Source organism: Rhipicephalus sanguineus, chromosome 9 (genome assembly GCF_013339695.2).
Source record: "Rhipicephalus sanguineus isolate Rsan-2018 chromosome 9, BIME_Rsan_1.4, whole genome shotgun sequence".
Classification (NCBI taxonomy): domain Eukaryota; kingdom Metazoa; phylum Arthropoda; class Arachnida; order Ixodida; family Ixodidae; genus Rhipicephalus; species Rhipicephalus sanguineus.
This window is the reverse complement of record NC_051184.2, coordinates 69,832,369-69,849,973: the sequence shown is the minus strand read 5'-3', so window position 1 is coordinate 69,849,973 and position 17,605 is coordinate 69,832,369. Positions and strand designations below refer to the sequence as shown.

The 17,605-nt window shown below is 44.0% G+C and overlaps 2 protein-coding genes across 5 annotated transcripts in view; one reads left to right on the top strand and one right to left on the bottom strand.

The window, feature by feature from the left end:
* LOC119405627 (protein aurora borealis) overlaps positions 1-6,255 on the bottom strand; it is a 52,418-nt gene extending 46,163 nt beyond the window's left edge. Inside the window, exons 1-2 of the mRNA XM_049419251.1 lie at positions 5,858-6,255; positions 2,317-2,557 (exon numbers count right to left, since the gene is read on the bottom strand). Of these exons, the coding sequence (XP_049275208.1) occupies positions 2,317-2,557; positions 5,858-5,886 (270 nt within the window). The 5' untranslated portion in view covers positions 5,887-6,255. The remainder of the gene's footprint in view (positions 1-2,316; positions 2,558-5,857) is intronic.
* Positions 6,256-6,596: 341 nt separating this feature from the next.
* On the top strand, positions 6,597-15,581 carry LOC119405299 (mitotic-spindle organizing protein 1-like). 4 transcript variants are annotated; one of them, XM_037672119.2, is made up of 4 exons: positions 6,597-6,660; positions 6,749-6,903; positions 8,864-8,933; positions 13,691-14,036. In XM_037672119.2, exons 1-3 carry the CDS (start codon positions 6,606-6,608, stop codon positions 8,891-8,893), a joined length of 240 nt encoding a protein of 79 aa, XP_037528047.1. In that variant the 5' UTR covers positions 6,597-6,605; the 3' UTR covers positions 8,894-8,933; positions 13,691-14,036. The 4 variants fall into 4 exon arrangements, with proteins under 4 accessions (XP_037528047.1, XP_037528050.1, XP_037528048.1 ...); XM_037672122.2 differs by lacking the exon at positions 13,691-14,036 and adding an exon at positions 14,975-15,581 and having other exon boundaries at positions 6,600-6,660; XM_037672120.2 differs by lacking the exon at positions 13,691-14,036 and adding an exon at positions 13,208-13,674 and having other exon boundaries at positions 6,600-6,660.
* Positions 15,582-17,605: the final 2,024 nt, after the last annotated feature.

Sequence of the window (17,605 nt, the reverse complement as noted above, 5' to 3'; positions counted from 1 at the left end):
CAACTGTTATTCATGTTCTTCATACAGTCACTTAGCGCAATACCAATTTTGGTGTATATCAATCTACTGAAACGGCCGCTAGCGCACCATGAGCGTGGCATGTAAATCAGGTTGTACATGACTTGCATGTCATGATTTTCATGTTACCACCTCTCATTTACGTTCGTCATACGGTCGTGTCGCGCAATACCAATTTTGGTGTATATCATGCAAGCGAAACGGCCGCAAATGCACCATGAGCGTGGCATGTAAATCATGACATACATGTCATGGATGTCATGGTTTTTCATGGTACGACCTGTTATTCATGTTCTTCATACAGTCACATCGCACAATACCAATTTTGGTGTATATCAATCTAGCGAAACGACCGCGAGTGCGCCATGAGCGTGGCATGTAAATCATGTCATACATGACATGAATGTCATGATTTTCATGTTACCACGAGTCAGTTATGTTCTTCATACAGAAATGTCTCGTCATACCAGTTTTCGTATATATCCCTTCATTTAAACGGCCGCGAGCGCCCAGAGACCATGTCATGTAAATCATGCTGCACATGACATGCGCGTCATGATTTGCATGTTAGGACCAGTCATTATGTTCGTCATGAATTCTTGTCACGTCGTACCAATTTTGGTGTATATGAAATTAACGGAACGGCCGCAAGAGCCTAAGGTCGTGGAATGTAAATCATGCTGTTCATGACATGCGTGTCATGATTTTCATGATATGACCGGGCATTTATGTTCGTAATAAGGCCATGTTATGACACACCAATTTTGGTATACATCCGATTAAAACGGAACGGCCAGGAGAGCACAAAGTCGTAGGCGGCTAGATAGATAGATAGATAGATAGATACGCTCAAAGTCGCAGAAGTTCGCTAAGAAATGCTTCGCATTTAAAACAGCCGGAACACTTGACTCGAACATCGGGCAGTGTGATACGCCCCAAGAAGTTGGCTTCTCCTCACGGCAGGGGGCTTCCCCGCATGCATGCGGGAGAGTGAACGGCGTGATTAGGAGGGCGCCACGCAGAACGAGTAGAAACCATCGCTTGCCATCACGTGCTTTCTCCCATTGTCATCGTGACAGTTGGTGTCCGAGGCGACATTACATGGATACCGCACAAACTGAAGACGGTGCAATGGACAGCATGCGCAGTACTTAGCCCTAAATTGTCAAATTTCAATCCGTCAGCGCTGTACATACAAGCTTCCCCACCTATACTGCCTTTCACTTTTGCAAGCAGATGCCGTGTTTTCAGCAGTTCTAATCCTCCACCAGTCAGGGATCAGTCAGATGCAATTCTTAAACTGAAATTTACTACATAGCTGCTTCCCAGTCTCGTTGATACATCGTATTTTGTCTTTTGGTATTGCACTATTTTCCGACAGTTGTGCTTATAAAACACTGTCCTTCCATCACCCACACTTTCTTCAAAAATGTATTATGTTAATTAACATATCTCCTTGTTTTCAACTTTTGTGTTTTGTTTGTGAAGAGTGCTTATAAATTGCACCATATTGCGATTAAATGTTTTGCAAATACACGCGCAGACGCATCATGTGTGTTTTTTTTTTGGTTCTGCTATCATTTATGGTTCTATAGAAACGTATGATGTCATCATGGTTTGTGATATTTCATTGGATCATGTTACGACCACACATATTCTTCTTTTGCTTCCTCCCCCCCCCCCCATGTAATGTCCAACCCAGGGCCATCAAGGAACAATGAATTACGATTGCGATAACGAAAACAAGTTGGAAGTTGAGCGTCTGTCCTGTCAATTCCTTTCCGTTCTTGCTGTTCTTGCGCTCATATTTTTACAATATGATGAGACTTATTCAGCAAAAATAGTAGCAGCAGCAACAAAAACAAAACCAGGCATTGACAAGAACGAGAAACGCGGGACGAGCACTAACACACGTCCACTGACAGAAGATTCTTTTGAAGGCAGAAAGCAAAGTATCTTGCTCACCAGGTAAGGCCAACAATGTAGGAAACAAGCAGTTAACTTGAAACATAGCCTTCGACGGTTTAAATGGTATGTTGCCGACACTGTTTGCCTTACCTGCCAAGCAAGATACTTTGCTTTCTGCATTCAAAAGAATCTTCTGTCAGTGGACGCGTGTTAGTGCCTGTCCTGTGTTTTTCGTTCTTGTGACTGTCCAGTTCTGCACTCCAATACTCCCAAAGGCTATGCACCATCTCACTGACTTTCCGAGTGTTGTTAAACAACAGCAACCGTGATCAACAAAACCTGGGGAGCTTCGAAAGCAAAGCAAGCCCCGCTTTGAAAGCTGGCACGCACCGATCCCGGCGTCTGGCGACTCCTCGACAAGAACATGGACGGCGAACAGGACGGCTGAGTGAGTTGCTCCGGCTCCACGTCGAAGGGATTGGTAATGCTGCTGCTGCCACAACCGCTAGGCGTCGCCAGTAGCGCCACGCCGGCCAGCGCACCACTGCGACTGAGTGGGGAGCCGGGGCCGCTCGAAGAGGGGCCCGTGTCCTCGGCACTGGTGGCCACATCACTGCTGCTAGCGCTTCCGCTGCAACGGGTCACAGAAAGAGGCAGCCAGTTGATATTTATTACTAACTATTTTTTTTTTACAGCATACAGCGGTTGAAAGACATAGCAGGGGGCATAACAAAAGCTAACTGGCCAAATAAATTCAATCACAAAGTGGAAGCAATAAGCACACGTTGACACAGTATAACAAATATAATGAAAAAAGATCATGCAAATTGTAACTAGAGAAATATACGCAATGTACGACAGAATAGCTTGTTCTGTACGGTGATGAACAGAAGGATGCATAGTAATTAAAGTCAGGATTATTATTATCACAAAATGCATCAAGAGGTAACATGTTCCGTTTGTTGATGATCCGAGGAAACAAAGTTCATGAAAAGATCAGCAAGTGTGAAGTAAGATTCAAGAGTATAAGCACGTATGTCTAGTTTGTCTTGAAATTCGCTGCCTTAAGCAAGTTTCCGGACTAATGTCAAATTTACAAGAGTAACGAAAGTGTAGAAATTTCAACTTTGCAACTGCTCTTCGGTATCGTAAAGTAGGGGTATTATTAATGGCCATGAGCGTTGTGGGCGAGTCGTTTCTGTGGTAAGCATTGAACATAAAACGAACTGCTTTCTGCTGAACCATCTCAAGTTTCTTAATATCTTTTTTTAAATGTGGGTCCCAAACGACATGTTTCGTACATAGCATGCAGCACTATGGAGGCTACGTAGTCACTTACAACTTGACCTTTTGTGACACAACGCCCTTATTTGGAGACGTGACTTCCTTTTGCCATTTCTGCGCACTATTGCCAAGAAAGACCACAAACACTCGGCTAAAGGTGAATCAAGCATTTTTATTGCCTTAAGTCTCTTGACATCACTTCTAGTTGAAAGATTTTGTCACATACGGTCACTTCAGTGAAGGCAGTACCATGTTTGGTGACACGTTGACCGTGGCGAGTTTCGGCAGGAATTTCAAGATATTTTTTTTACCCGTTTAGGAGTGCTTGCTGCCAGCAGAGAACTATCCTGTGTAATTTCATTGGGTTGTTGAATTCATTTGATAAAGAAATATAGCGTGACTGGCAGCACAACATTATGTATTTACATTTTCACTGTGAAATAAACTATAATTTATTCTAACACTATCATTTGCATTAAATTTAGTCTCCAGAACCTTGGCATCAAATAATGTAAGTTTCATTCATTCACAGACAGTCGATCATAATGAGTGTCCCAAAGGTTTAAGAAAAAAGCTTAGCTTTGCCCATGGAATTGCAGTGCACCTGCCCTTAAACTCTGTAAGCGAGCTGTGCCTGCTCAAGTTTGTTCAAAGCTTAAGCGTTTTCACTCTACTGATTCAAACGCTAGGCTTGCAGAAAAAATCAAGTTTGCTGTGTCTATCCAAATATAATCTGCGTAAGTACTGATGTAACTTTATGGAATACCTTGACATCAGTAATCAGCAAAAAATAGTAGTTGAGACAGAAACAATGAACATTTTAATTTTTCAATAAGCCTAGTGAAAAACAAAGCCTGAATGAACTTGATTTGACTCGCCGGCCTTAAATTTGAAAAACAGCTGTATCGTGGTACTTTCGATTGAGCTAGGCTTGGCCCTAACAATCTTTTGTAACCACATAATCATCAATGAGAGATTTACACTGTGCCTTTCCACAGTGCCTCGTGAAGCTGAGTACCGCAGTTTAATCACACGCAACTACTTAGAAAGAGCCGGGATGCGCTGGCTAGAGAAAGGCTCGAGGCCTTTCACATTAGGAAGAAATGCAATTCTTGTATGAGTGTGCAGTCAGTATTTCTGCACAATAGTGAACACCAACTCTCAGATTTAGATGGCCTAGTTGTGAATTGCATTTTAATCCTTTTCTGTGTATTCCTGCACGTGCGGCGAGTTTTGAGCTCTGCGCATGTTTCCGGTGCTTTTACATTAGGTAATCAGTTGCTTGTCTTAACCGTGTCCTAGATGCCTTGGTTGTGATCTGCATTTCATACTTTGATTTACCCTGCACGTGTGGTGAATAGTCTAGGTCTGCGCGCGTCTTCGAAAGCCTTTATGTGTTAAGTACTTCCGAAAAATAGAGCGAATTAAGAGTTCACGTTCTTTCTGTTCCTTCATTTTTTTTTTCCTGTTTGTAACCTTGAGTCATGTCTTTCAAGTGGACTTGCCTTTGTTAGGGCGGCACTGAGAAAGACAAGTTATCCAAATGAAATATTTGCTCCAGTGAGATTCCTGGTTTAATGATTTCTCGTCACTTTAAGCCTGCACGTTACCCTGAACTTCAGTTTACGAGATAGTAACATCCAAACCAAAGAGTCAGTAAGGAGTAAGAGAAGGCCCACTCTTGTATTGAGTTCACCTTTACACCGGGAAAAAAAGTGCTGGTAAAAGAAATTAAAAACAGGGACGCAGTGCAAAGATGTTCAGCATCCCTCTTTCCTTCATTCCTTCCACTATGGAAGCCAGTGCAATGAAATTATGAAAAGTGCCAACTTGCTCACATAACAAGCAGGCTAACGGGTTTCCACACAATCACTGTAGCAGATGTTCTTTTAAGGTATCCTTTGGCAATTCAGAACTTCGAAGAATGCACAGCAAGTGCTCGGTATGCCCAGGGCCTGCACTAAGAAACCATTTTATTAACACTGTGTGCAGGAAATTTAAAAGCAATGGGAAGCAAACGTCGTTACATGCAGTGGACTAGGGCAGGAAATCAAGATCAAGAGATCTCAGGTGTCCACAGAACCAGTGAATTCAAACACAGTAGAGGCCCACTCACTTCTCCTCGAGTTTCAACTTGTTTATTATTGCTTTCCGTAGCATAGTGATTCCTGAGAGAGAGTCAAATGTCGAAACAGATAAGCTACCAGCCCACAGCGATCAGGGTGTGCGTTGCAATATCCGGGAAGTTGCATTTGCGCGCGCGTGGATGCAGCTGAATGCCCTCGCATCGAACTGCAGGATGTACAACTTATCTAAGCACAAAACCATGGACATGCGCAACTGTAAACTCTCAAAGAGCTGAGTGCACAACAGCATTAGGCGAAAACCAAAAACAAACAAACTAAACAGAAACCTCGAAGAATAGTACAGGGATGACGAAAAATCACAGGGCGAAGTGGGGCATGGAAGCCGCAACACTGTCTCGTATTAAAGCATAACGAAACATTAAACGTGGGCCCGTCAGTTTACACGTAACGCGACTGGCCAACGCTCGGGCTCGCGAATATACGCCCTGCTTTACAGTGAAATGAACCACTACGCGCCACATATCGCTCGCGGTACTCGATGGAAAGGTCAAAGAACTCACCGCACGAAAGACTGCTTTAATTCGCTCATTGTTGAGCACCGCCCCTGAAACTGCCTGCAGTCTTTTCAGGTACAGTGCAGCGACTCCTCGCTGTGCTTCGTCCACGCAGAGCACAGCAGCGGGGACTTGCAGCAGCGAAGGACAGCAACGTATGTCAGGAAGTCGTTGACGCGGAAAGGCGCATGTTTTTTTTTCAACGATGACAAGTTCCACAGTGGGACGCTATTAGCGGGCTGAGAGTTAGACGTGCAGACGCCACTGTGATGTTTCGGGTAGCGGGAAGGCCCCTGTCATCGGCGCTTGAACGGTTCAACACGCGTGAGCCGGCCCGGCATGCCCCTGCATATCTATTGTTGTGCCATGCGCCATCCCAGTGATCGCACCCAGCCAGGGCATTTAAAGGCGCCGCCGGTGCCGCGAGCGGCAGATTTCCTCTTTTGAAGCAGCCAATCACGGTCTCAGCATTTAATAAGTGAGGCCAATCAAGAACGGCTTTGCGGTCGGCTCGGCAGCGTTCGACTTGCAACGATTTGAAGCCGTTGCGCAGAGTTTCGCTTCTTGGTAAAGTAAACGTGTAATAGCAAAATTTTTATTTGACAGCGTAGCTAGGAATTTAGAATAAATTTCTGGCTTCAAATTGGCTTAGAAGTACTAACGAAATGTGTGCTAAATACAACAAATCGTACTTTTCCTGACTTGGCTTGGCCGCGTTCAGCCGCGCGCGCGCGGCTGCAAGAAACAAAAGAAGATGGCAGCTCCCAGTGGTGATGATCGACGAAAGGCTGTCAAGGAAACTTTCGACGGTTTGTAAATATTTCTCCACTTTCTGGGCAAGCATCTTCTTTCCAGTGCAACCTAAGAAAACAACGCGTGCTAAATCTGACTGCGCAGTGCTTTTGGAGATGTCACAGCTGCTGAACACGGGTCTGGACCCGCAGTCGCTGGCGCTCTGCGTCCAACTATGCGAAAGCGGCGTCAATCCCGAAGCCCTGGCCTGCCTCATCAAGGAGATTCGCTCCCGAACGTCGTCCAACGTCAACAGTTCGGTCAGTTTCATTTACTTTTTGACATATTCGTGCATGATAATCGTTGCCTGACGTTTGCAAGCGCGTCGTGTCAGGGGCGCCCCAGTGATACGGGCAACCCACGGAAACTGGAAAAGTATCGAGAGCCGAAGGGACCACACGCTGGACGTAACTTTACAAACTGCTGCCGGCACAATATCTGCGAGCGGTAAAATGCGGGCTGCCGGCACTGTATCCGCGGTGGATATATTGCCAGTAGACGGCATTTTACCATTCCCAGATACTGTGCCGGCATTTTCGCCTGAATGGCTGTAGCGGCTACAGGCATCGGTAGACGGCATTTTACCATTCCCAGATACTGTGCCGGCATTTTCGCCTAAATGGCTGTAGCGGCTACCGGCACAATATTTTCGGCCTGTATTTACAGAACAAGACAGTCAACTAACACAACAGTACAGGCAGCGTGAGGCGCTTCGCGGTTTCTGGCTTGTGTGAAAATGACCAGAGGGTCGGAGCAAAAAACCTGTGGCACTTGGCTCAAGCTCGAGCCTTGTTCTTGTTCGGTTTATCGCGCGATGAAGCTTAATGCAGTTAAGCGTAAGAACTTTACACCACCGTGCTTGGCGTACACGAAAGCTGTCTTTCTCATTGAACGCTGCATTTGCTATGCGTATCAGCTTGTTATTAATACGTGTGATTATTATTTTTTTTTTCGATCATGAGACTGTGACCGCATTAGATCAACTAGAGTGGCCCCCGAAGCACGATTTTCTCACGACTGGTGTCTACTGTTTTTTTTTTTTTTTTTTGTGTAGACAACAAGCCGCACTCTTGCAGGACAAAAATTTCACTATAATTAGCATTTGGTAGGAGTCAAATTCCTGTACATCATTTCCTGACGCTTTGCACAGCAAAAGCAGCGCAAAGCCACAGTCCATGTACATTAGCTTTGTTTTTCTCTCTCAACCCCCCCCACCCCCCGCCCCTCTTTTTTTATTTACGGTCTGAGTGGAATGGGCTTGTATTGTGTGAGAGAGAGAGAGAGAGAGAGAAATCTACTGGGAGTGGTTTGGACACCAGCTGTAACCTGTTTGGGCAAACAAAGAAAAAAAAAAATAGAAACGGTGCCAGCTCGATCAAATAGACCCTTTTCGTAATCCACAAGTGTGTTCCCTTGCTCTGCATATTTGCCCAAATAATGGCGGCACCAGTCGTGCTTCAAGTGGAGATGAGGTCCTAGTTGCACGTGCTGGGGCTTGTCTCTCATGCGTGTTTATATCAAGAAAGCCGTCTCTACATTTTCCACATTATAGTGCAATCAAACTGCGCTTGAACAAGCTTTTTGGAGTAAGTGACCAGCTGCCATTAGTTGGGCTAACTGAATCGCAGGAAAGCTAGCTTTACAATTATACGTGGGTAAAATACTAAATATGTGAACACTGTGCTCCAACCTTGTTCACTCCATGCAATCCAGTGAAGGCTTAGGACTCGCGTCAACCGATCGGCCGCGAAAGCCGGCTGTTGCGTTCCAGAGAATGGAAGAAATCTCGCCTATTGTTGTTCCATGAAGCTTTTGTTCAATCAGTGTCATGCAGAGGGAAGTGACATCTGCACATGTCAGATAACCTTCTGGTTATCTGATGAACGTTGCTTGTGGTGCACCGAGCAGAATTGGTCAGAAGTAGCGTAGAGTGCTGCACTGGGAGTTACAAGGTAGGTATCGGTGATGTGAGTGTTCAGCTTGGAAGTGGGTATTGAAGATTTCTCAAAATGTGCCTATACTCTGCTGCAACCTAAGAAAAAGAGTCAGTTGTAGTGGATGGAGCGTATATGCAAATTCTCTGTGGGAGGGACAATGATGGGCTGTGGGCAGAGCTGACATTTTTGTTTAAGTTGTCACCTGTGACACTTTGTTTGGAGGGTTTCGGTAAGGAACCTTCCATTGTAAGCTATCGAATATCCGTACGTGCCTCTTTTGCAGAGCATGCGGCCTGAACATGCCGAGCGGTGACTGCGCTCATCTACTCGCTGAAGATCAGCTGGCCCTCTAGGTGAGCTTTGTTGGATTCATGTTAAGCGTAGGTGTGCTAGAAACTTGATTTACAAGTAAAAAAAACTGTTGTTTCAAATCAAAGCAGCTCAGTTTTTCACCTAACCCTTTGAGGCACTTTTAAAGGTGTGTAGACAATTCGTTTTACCTAGTTGTGTCAGCTAGTGGCTAAGAAAGCGCAAGATAAATTGAGGTTTGGATGAATTAAACCTCCTGCGTTATATATTTGTCCTCATTTAACTTCACTTTGCAGTGTACTGTTCCACATGATCACTTTGCTGAGGGCACTACCATGTCCAACGAGCCGTTCGACCTGCCGCACACACCCTGTCAGAAGTGTAATTTTTCTTTGCTCAAGAGGAATATAACCAAATATGGAATTGTGCTATATTTCTAGCATGACAGTTCATTCTGTATATGCAAAAGCAGATCACGAAACACATCGGGGTAAATATATATTTAATTACAATTTAATTTAGATTAATTACTAAAAAACACCCAAATCAATCTGCTGTGACATTACTTTTGTTGCAATAGAATATTGAGTGCCTTGAAATAATGTTCTGCAAATCTGATGCATTTACAGACAGTTCTTCGTAGGTCATGCCTTCCAGCTTTTTAATATGGCGCAGGGGATGTTTGCATATGCGGGTGATAGGCTGTGAGGAAGGAAAAATGCTGTGAACATAGCAAACATTGATTTGCAACTTGTGTGCATGCTTGCGGTACCTCACTAGTCAAAAGCGCTCAGATATGTAAGCACATGGTTATTCGAGGCAGAGTGTCGCAATGTGTTTAGGGCATTACAGCCCATTGTGAGATTTGGTCTATAACTATACAGCAGTTTGGTATACGAAATGATGTGTTGCATTAAAGGACCCCTGACAGCAAAATTTTCGTTTGTGACTTTTTCACTGTAATTTGTAGCTTTGTGTCTGGTAATCCCTAAATTTAACCGTAAATGCTCTAACGTATCGTATAACTGATGCTTGCATAGTTAATTGTGACCATTTTAGCGTCACTTCAAAACGCCCGCCTAAAACCGCAAGAAACTAGCGCCCCATGCGGGGGAGCGCCAGAGATCACGGGCGTTCAAGGTGTGGTGACGAAAGCGCCGTTTTCAAAACGGGGCCCTGCACACGGTAGAGATTGAAACGATGTGGGCGTCTCGGTATGAGTTAAACCTGTTAAGTGTGCGTCCCCTCATGAAAACTACCTCAAGAACAGCCCGACAACAGAGCGAGAGGGGTGAGGAACAATAACCTTCGCTGGGTGCCAGTCATGGTATTGTGTGCGCACCGCATACCTTCTGTGACTTCCACAATACATGCTTTACTCGTGGAACGTCGCGCGGGCCTCGATCTACGTCACCAGTGCGATGTCGTGAGGTGCAGCCAACTCAGCTGAGCACTTACGCTTACTTTAAAACGAAATTAAAATATCTTAAAGGCAACGTTAGCCGCTAATAATCGGTCAGAAGTGCCCCCGTATACAGGAAAGTCAAACAACACAATCATCTTGAGGTTTCAATTTTGGTGTCAGAGGTCCTTTAAGTTATAAAACCCCACTTAAAGAGGATAATAAAACAGAGACCCTGTTTCAACTTCGACTTAAGGAGTGCTTTTCTTAACCGTATTTGCATGTAAAATATCTATTGTTAGCACAGTAGGTTAGGCCCACAGATTCTTTGCTTGCATTTCACACTCGAACAGACATCCATGCAATGCTACAGATTAAAAAAAAATGTCACGTACAGTTTAAACCCGATTTAACGAAGTGATGGTGGCGCTGAAATTATTTCTTTAAATCGGGAAGTTCGTAAAATTAAGAAAGGGATTTTTCAGTCCTGAGTCTACAATTGTAACATATAGCAACATACAAAAGATAACACTGTATTTTATTTACCGCTGACCCATGCCCAAGCACGTGAAAGGCTTGTGGCGGCATTCATTGAAGCAAGGAGAACAGACTTTTGGGGTAGTTGGTTTATTCGGTCATTGAAGCCACTGCGGCCTCGACTTTTCCCATGTTCTTTTTCTTTTTTTCTTTTTTCACGTGAAGCTATGACAAGCTGTCGATATTGTCACGTGGTCGGGACGTCGACGAAGACACGTTTTCAAGATGAAACTGTTTATTTGGTCGAACTTGTGGCCGGGAAACGGAAAGTTAATTTACAGCAATACACACGGTATGCACTGATAGCGGCGAACAGAGTGTCGACCGTCGATCAACTGGCAAGCGGTGAAGCGCGTCGGTGTTTATACATGGCGCCGTAGAATATTCCAGCGTTATCGCTGGTTGTCACGCAAGTTCTAGAATAAGCTCGAGTGTTCGCGTCTTGCGCGCAATCTTAACAAAACGATCTACAATAATTGCGAAGCATCTCGAACAATGAGGCGCGGTTTGCGCTGAGCGTTGCTGACAGTCTTTGTGGGCGAAAACCGAATACAGCAAAAGTGATAATAAGAAATGCACGTGGCGATATGCAAAAGCGGAGAGAACGAAGGCAGTGAGACAAGCCATCTCTTGCTTGAACCATAAAATAACAAAATTAACTGCAGTGGTGCTGCTGTAGAAGCATATACAGACAATAAACCACCACCACCCCTAGCCCCATACGACACGTTAAAGCAGTTCCGACGAATGAGTTTGTTGTTTCGTGCATGAACGCCTCGTGCAGCATTGCCAGAAAAATATTAGGGTCATGACTAGTGCACTTAGATGTTTTAACGTGACAGCATAGGTGCGCATGCTCAAAGAAAAACCCGTCTGTGTGAAAATTTGAGAGAAATCACAACAATTTTACTCACCTATTCAAGAAAACAAAAACTGCATTAAATCAAGTTTGGTGCCCAGATAGATTCGTTAATTCTGGTTCATGACACCCCTAAACCCTCTGGGTATCTGCTGGGGAATGGAAGTTTCTTTGCTAGATCAGGAACTTCCTAAAATAGGGTTTCGTTAGACCGAGTTTCAACTGTACACTCATACCTCGTCATAATAAACACGGATATAACGAATTATCGGTTATAAGGAAGTAAATTAACAATAGTCTTGTCATAGATACAGTGTTACAAATATATGTTTATAACGAACTTATTTTCGTGTGAGATGTGACTTTGTTATAACGCGGTTTGAGTCTATTCGAGCTGTCGTGCAGGCAACTCACAAATGCTTGACAAGCAGAGTCTTCTCTTACTTTACAATTTAATGTGGCCATTTTCTTTGTAATATTCGGCTTTTAACTCGAGGTAGGTAATATCAGAGTGTGTGATAAGGCTGAACTGAGACAGGAGTCTCATGGCAGCATCTCTTTTTTACATTTTTTTTTCTTTTTCAAAGGCTCGGGGAGAGGCCGATATACTTGGCATCCGGAAGAGTGCACTGTAGCACTCTATAGTAGTTGGTGGTGGCATTGCCCTTCCTGCAGTGGCAGATGCACTGCTGTCCAATTAATGAGAACTGTAATAAGTTTTCCTACAAATTACACTTAGCTACTAGGATTTTCGTTGTCTCACAGCCAAAGCAAGCTGCTGTTGTCTCATGGAATCTATGTTTTAGACAGTAGGAACGAAACAGACTACTTTGCCGCAAATCTGAATTCTTATGTGGTCGCCGAGTACAGAAAACCTGCCAATTGTCCCAAATTGTACAGGCAGGTTTATGAATCTTCTGTCATGCTTTTTTCGATATATTTTATTCGGAGAAGTCTTTATAGTGAAAGGACACTAGATGGGCACTTGCTTTAGACAAGCTTCTTGTCTGAAATGTAATTACTTAAGCTTACAGGCTTTTCACTGCCCTGCCTTCTTTTTGTCAACATGTTCCGCATAGCAAGTGAAAGGCTCAAATTTCCCCCCCACGTTCCCTGACTATTAGATTTTCACGTTAAACTTTCGTTTTCTTTTCTAGCAAAGTCAACCTCTGATGTTTTGGACTCCTTGGGAACTGTGAAATAATCCAAAGATTGAACGTGTGACAGAACTAACAACTACAAGGGGTGTTCAAATGAAACGGTACAAGACGTAACAACATGACCATTAACATAAATGCCTGTGCTGCTATGGGAGAACGTAGCGAGACATCTAAGGATGCGATTGGTGTCTCTGCCGTGGATCGAAGCATGCGGGGGCGCCCGCATGCACAGGAGAGAGCAGAGGCTCTAATAAAGAGTGCCGTCCAATTGACGCGGCAGTGCATGGGAGGACAGGATGGTGTTCACATCGCAAAGTTTGACGATTAAGGTGTAGCAATGTGTTATCCAATTTCTGACAGCGGAAGGTTAAACTGGCCACCATTCATCACCTGCGATTTCCGTGTGTCTGGTCCCCTGAAAAAACACCTGAAAGGAAAGCTCTTCAACTCGGACGACGAACTCAAGGACACTGTAAAGGACTGGGTCTCGTCACGGCCACAGGAATCATAGGAACTAGGACTCCTTCGTTTTGTTCAGCACTGGGATCGTTGTGATCAGGCACATAATGTATACTTTGAATAAAGTCTTCATTTGTACCTACAGTGTCGTTTCGAACCTTTTCATTTGAGCACCCCTTATACGTGTCTGTTCATTCCTCTGAAAAGCTCGTGTATGCATAATTGCTCTCAAAATAGCTCGCAAAGCTTGACAGTGGAGTTATTAGGCATAGCACTAAAAAGTGGGCCATAATGAGTATAAACTTGTTTTGCAGCTCTTGTCTCTTGTGTCCCTTTGATGCTTCCATGCTTTATAAAATATTATGGGGCAAAAATTTGTTACAGTGTACGCCAGGAGCACTTATGGCTACCCCTGCTGTCTACCCTTCCAGTTGACGAGAACAGCGTTGCGTAGCTGCTTCAGTACTCTTCACCATCCTTTCGTTTCGGTGGCTACCATGTTTACTAAAAGTCAGACATAGAAGGTTCAGATTTCTGGCTCCCTGTATGTCTGCTAGTGGACAGCGAATTAAGTGGCTAAATTATTTTTAAATCGTGCTTGAGGCTTTAGGATATTTTGCCCTGGTAATGTTGCGGTAGCAGAAAGGTTCATTTTTTTGTTATTCTTTTTATTGTACACTCCTACAACTTGACTCCTAACTGCAGAAATAAAGTGAATATTGTCACTCAAGAGGCAGCAGTGCATGTTTGACCGTTAAGATGTTTTTTTGGTGTAAAAGAATGCCCTCATGAAGTGGCAAATTTGGTGGGCATTCAGCGAGAACATGCAATGGTAACTAGATCCACGTGGTCAAGTGATGGCGTCACTTTTCAGTGTAGACTGATACCCACCTGACCCACACCCAAAAAATTGACTCTGCCCAATTTGAAAATTGAGTTCACCCACATTCAGAATTGACCTGGCCCACTCTCGAAATCGACCTTGCTAAAACCCAAAACTCCTGTGGCTCATCCTCAAAATCAACTTTGTTCAATTTGAGCACATGGCCAAGTCGTCATGTCATGTGGCAGTAACGCGACCAAGTAAGAGCCTATGTTGCAACTTGCAAGGTCACGTGACTAACCGTGGCATGAATGTAGATGTATTTGACACGCCGTGCTTTCGCATTCAATTACGGCGACTTCGATGCCTCTGTGAATTCTTGCTTTCCAAATTTATTGCTTAACGTGGGGGTTCTACTTATGCCATCTTGCGAGTAGTTCTGTTTGAGCCACCAGACGCCCCCACTCAGTCATGCTGGGAAACGGGAGGAAAATGTACTCTTCGCCATTGCAGCATGCTCCACTCTGTCCCTATTGCAACTAATCCCTTCTTTACGGGGGTGCAGCGACACCCAAGGGCTTCTTGCGTGTTGGCATAATCTCCTTTGGGATGTTGTAAATGTGCGTGACGCCCTCTGCCCCGCTGCCGAAGAAAAAAAATTTTCATTGCATACAGAGCCTCTGTACTCCTGTGCAACTGTCCAGAAAAGAGGTGCCCCCCCTCTCTCTCGTGGAAAGGTAGAACTATTTACAATAGAGCAGTTAGGCACTGAGCCGGGCTGCCGCAGAGGTTGCAGGAAATAGTGGTTCGGTTTCTGGACTAACTCTTTCTCTCCCCCGGTGCAGTTGCTGTGCTTTCTCGAATGTGACGGCGCACCTGTCGGACGGAGCCTGATCAGTTCGTGCATGGGTTACTGGAGACCTTTTCATTCCAGTTTGAGAGCCGCAGCACAGTGGCAGGCCAAATCAAGTGGTCCCACAAAACATTCGCTTGAGAAAAACGCAGAAATAACGTAGGAATATGCGCGTATCACCTGTCATTGTGTCAAAGAAAAAGGACCTAAAATTCTTTTTGAAACGGCGAGTGCCCAAATGTGATATATCATGTGAAAGATAAAGAAATGTTGTATCAGGTAATTCTGAAATCCCCAAATTCAATTTTTTTTTACCTCAGGAAGTCTCACCCCACCTTAAACTGTTAGTTCATTGCGGTTAAAAACAAGAGCCCATATTCACAAAGGTGCCTTGCACTTGATTTTTTTTTTCAGACAATATTTGAGCCAATCGCAATGCTAGGCTAATGGAATTATCTAATTCAGATGTCGATCTTGACTAATCACCTTGTTCAGTTTCGTTGCACTTACATTTCATTCTGTTAAAATGAAATTCTAGCTGCAGACACATTCGTAATGTTTTTGTGAAGTGAGCAGTACCTTTCAAATAAAATGCATGAGTAGTGAATGCTATTCAGACTGGCTTGTGTTCATCGTATGTGGTCTAGAAAATACGGATGCCATGCTGGAAAACGCAGAACAGTAAAAGTGTCCCCACCCCACCCTACATTTGCGTATAAACGATGCTCTGTTAACTGCAAACTTGCCCATGTAATACAACAATACAGCAGGCACAGGTGAACTGCAGAAACATCGAAAAAATCGATCTAAAAGTATGGGGCCTATGCTGATATCTGCAGCGCTGGGGGAGCAAAATTCATCCTCTTTGTGAAAGCGAACAAAGTGCAAAAGCTAGTGTCATAATGTCTGCAAGAAATATTAGTATGTTTGTGTAATACCAGCGTTGCGAGGGAATTTGCGATTACTGTCGACCCGCTCCGGGACAAATATCTGCTCGCGAGAATTGTCGTAGCCACCGATCCGACTACCTCGGGGCATGATACACTCTTTGCAAATCCATGATGATGCATCATACCGAGTGTGATGCGTCGCTAGAGCGAATTAAGCTTTATTGTCTGACCAGGCGCGCGCTCTCATATAATAATGAGAGCGCGCAAAAAATGCCGGGGTAGTGCACCTATCGCCGCTAAAAAGAAACACAAACTTGCCAACAGCTCCAAAAATCGACAATTATGTCCATCTAGCGCAAAATATATCCAACAGCAAACATTAGTTAATGTCCTGCCATCTGTGAGGCATTATGAGAAACATGCGGAACCATATAGGCTCTGCTGTAGTCGAGACATGTTTCTCACAATGCCTCACAGATGGGAGCACATTACCTAATGTTTGCTGTTTGTTTGATATATTTTTTGCTAAATGGACATAGTCGTCCATTTTTGGAGCTGTTTGCAAGTTTGTGTTTCTTTTTAGCGGCGATGGGTGCACTAGCTCCGCTTTTTGTGAAACACGGCGTCGCTCAAAAAACGTAGTTTGATGGCATCGCCAATGCACTACAAATCATTGAATGGGCTCATTTTCGTCGTGACACCTGCCGAACAAAACGCATTAAAGAGACTCCTTCCACTACATGGAATTTATGTAGTGTTTAAGCCTGCACCATTAATATAGACACATCGCACGTACGCGTGTGTCTGTGTGTGTGTGTGTGTGTGTGTGTGTGTAACAACACACAATAATAAGTATACACTTAGTGGTTAAATTGCACATTAGGGACCGGATTTTGCTATCGCATTCAACTCTTAAAGGTGACACTTAAGGTTCCTTCAATTTCAATTTATTTATTTATTTATTTCGCCCGTATCTACGGCACCTTCTCCACTCCGCCGAAACGGCGCTTGTTTCCTCATTCTCTTCTTTGCTGCTCTAGCAAATGAGCCGAGAAGAATTGTTTGACACATTCTACGTCATCACTGTCAACCTGATTGATTTACTACTTTCTTCATTTCCTTCCTTCAACTAAGACTGACCACGGCGATTTAGGATGTTCGCATAGCGCCGTATTTGCTCATAAGCCCTGACGAAGACCGGTCCTCCAGTCAAAACCGTTGGAAAACAAAATTAAGGTAACCGCTTAGGTCTGGCTCTTCTCTTCCCATATATATATATATATATATATATATATATATATATATATATATATATATATATACGAATAACTTATATTCATGCTCCATCCAATTAGGATGGCTCCTTTTCGTGACGTAAAGCACTTGGCGATCTACCTAGTCGTAATTTACCATACAGACCGGTCTCCCAAATGCGACAATGTCGACCACACAGAAGTTGATAAGGGTATCACGCTCTGCGATTTCTATGTTCGAAAGACAATGGCGGTTTAAAATGATATGCAGTTATAATGAATCTGTGTTTCCTCCCATGTTAGAAACTTTTCTGAACTCATTATGCGGTCCCCCAGCCGACAATGAAATCGTGATGTATTCATACGGGGTGCATCGCCTTCGCTTATTGGCTGTACTCCCTGTCGTTCTTTCCCGAAGTTGCGTTCCATTCTATTATAAAACGTGTATGAGATCGGGCACCAGGAGACCGGTAGCATCCA

Coding starts and splice junctions, on each gene's coding strand:
- LOC119405299 (XM_037672122.2), top strand. CDS start 6,606: ATGGCAGCTCCCAGTGGTGATGATCGACGAAAGGCTGTCAAGGAAACT. Junction 6,661..6,748: donor TGTCAAGGAAACTTTCGACG/GTTTGTAAATAT, acceptor CTGACTGCGCAG/TGCTTTTGGAGATGTCACAG. Junction 6,904..8,863: donor CGTCCAACGTCAACAGTTCG/GTCAGTTTCATT, acceptor CCTCTTTTGCAG/AGCATGCGGCCTGAACATGC.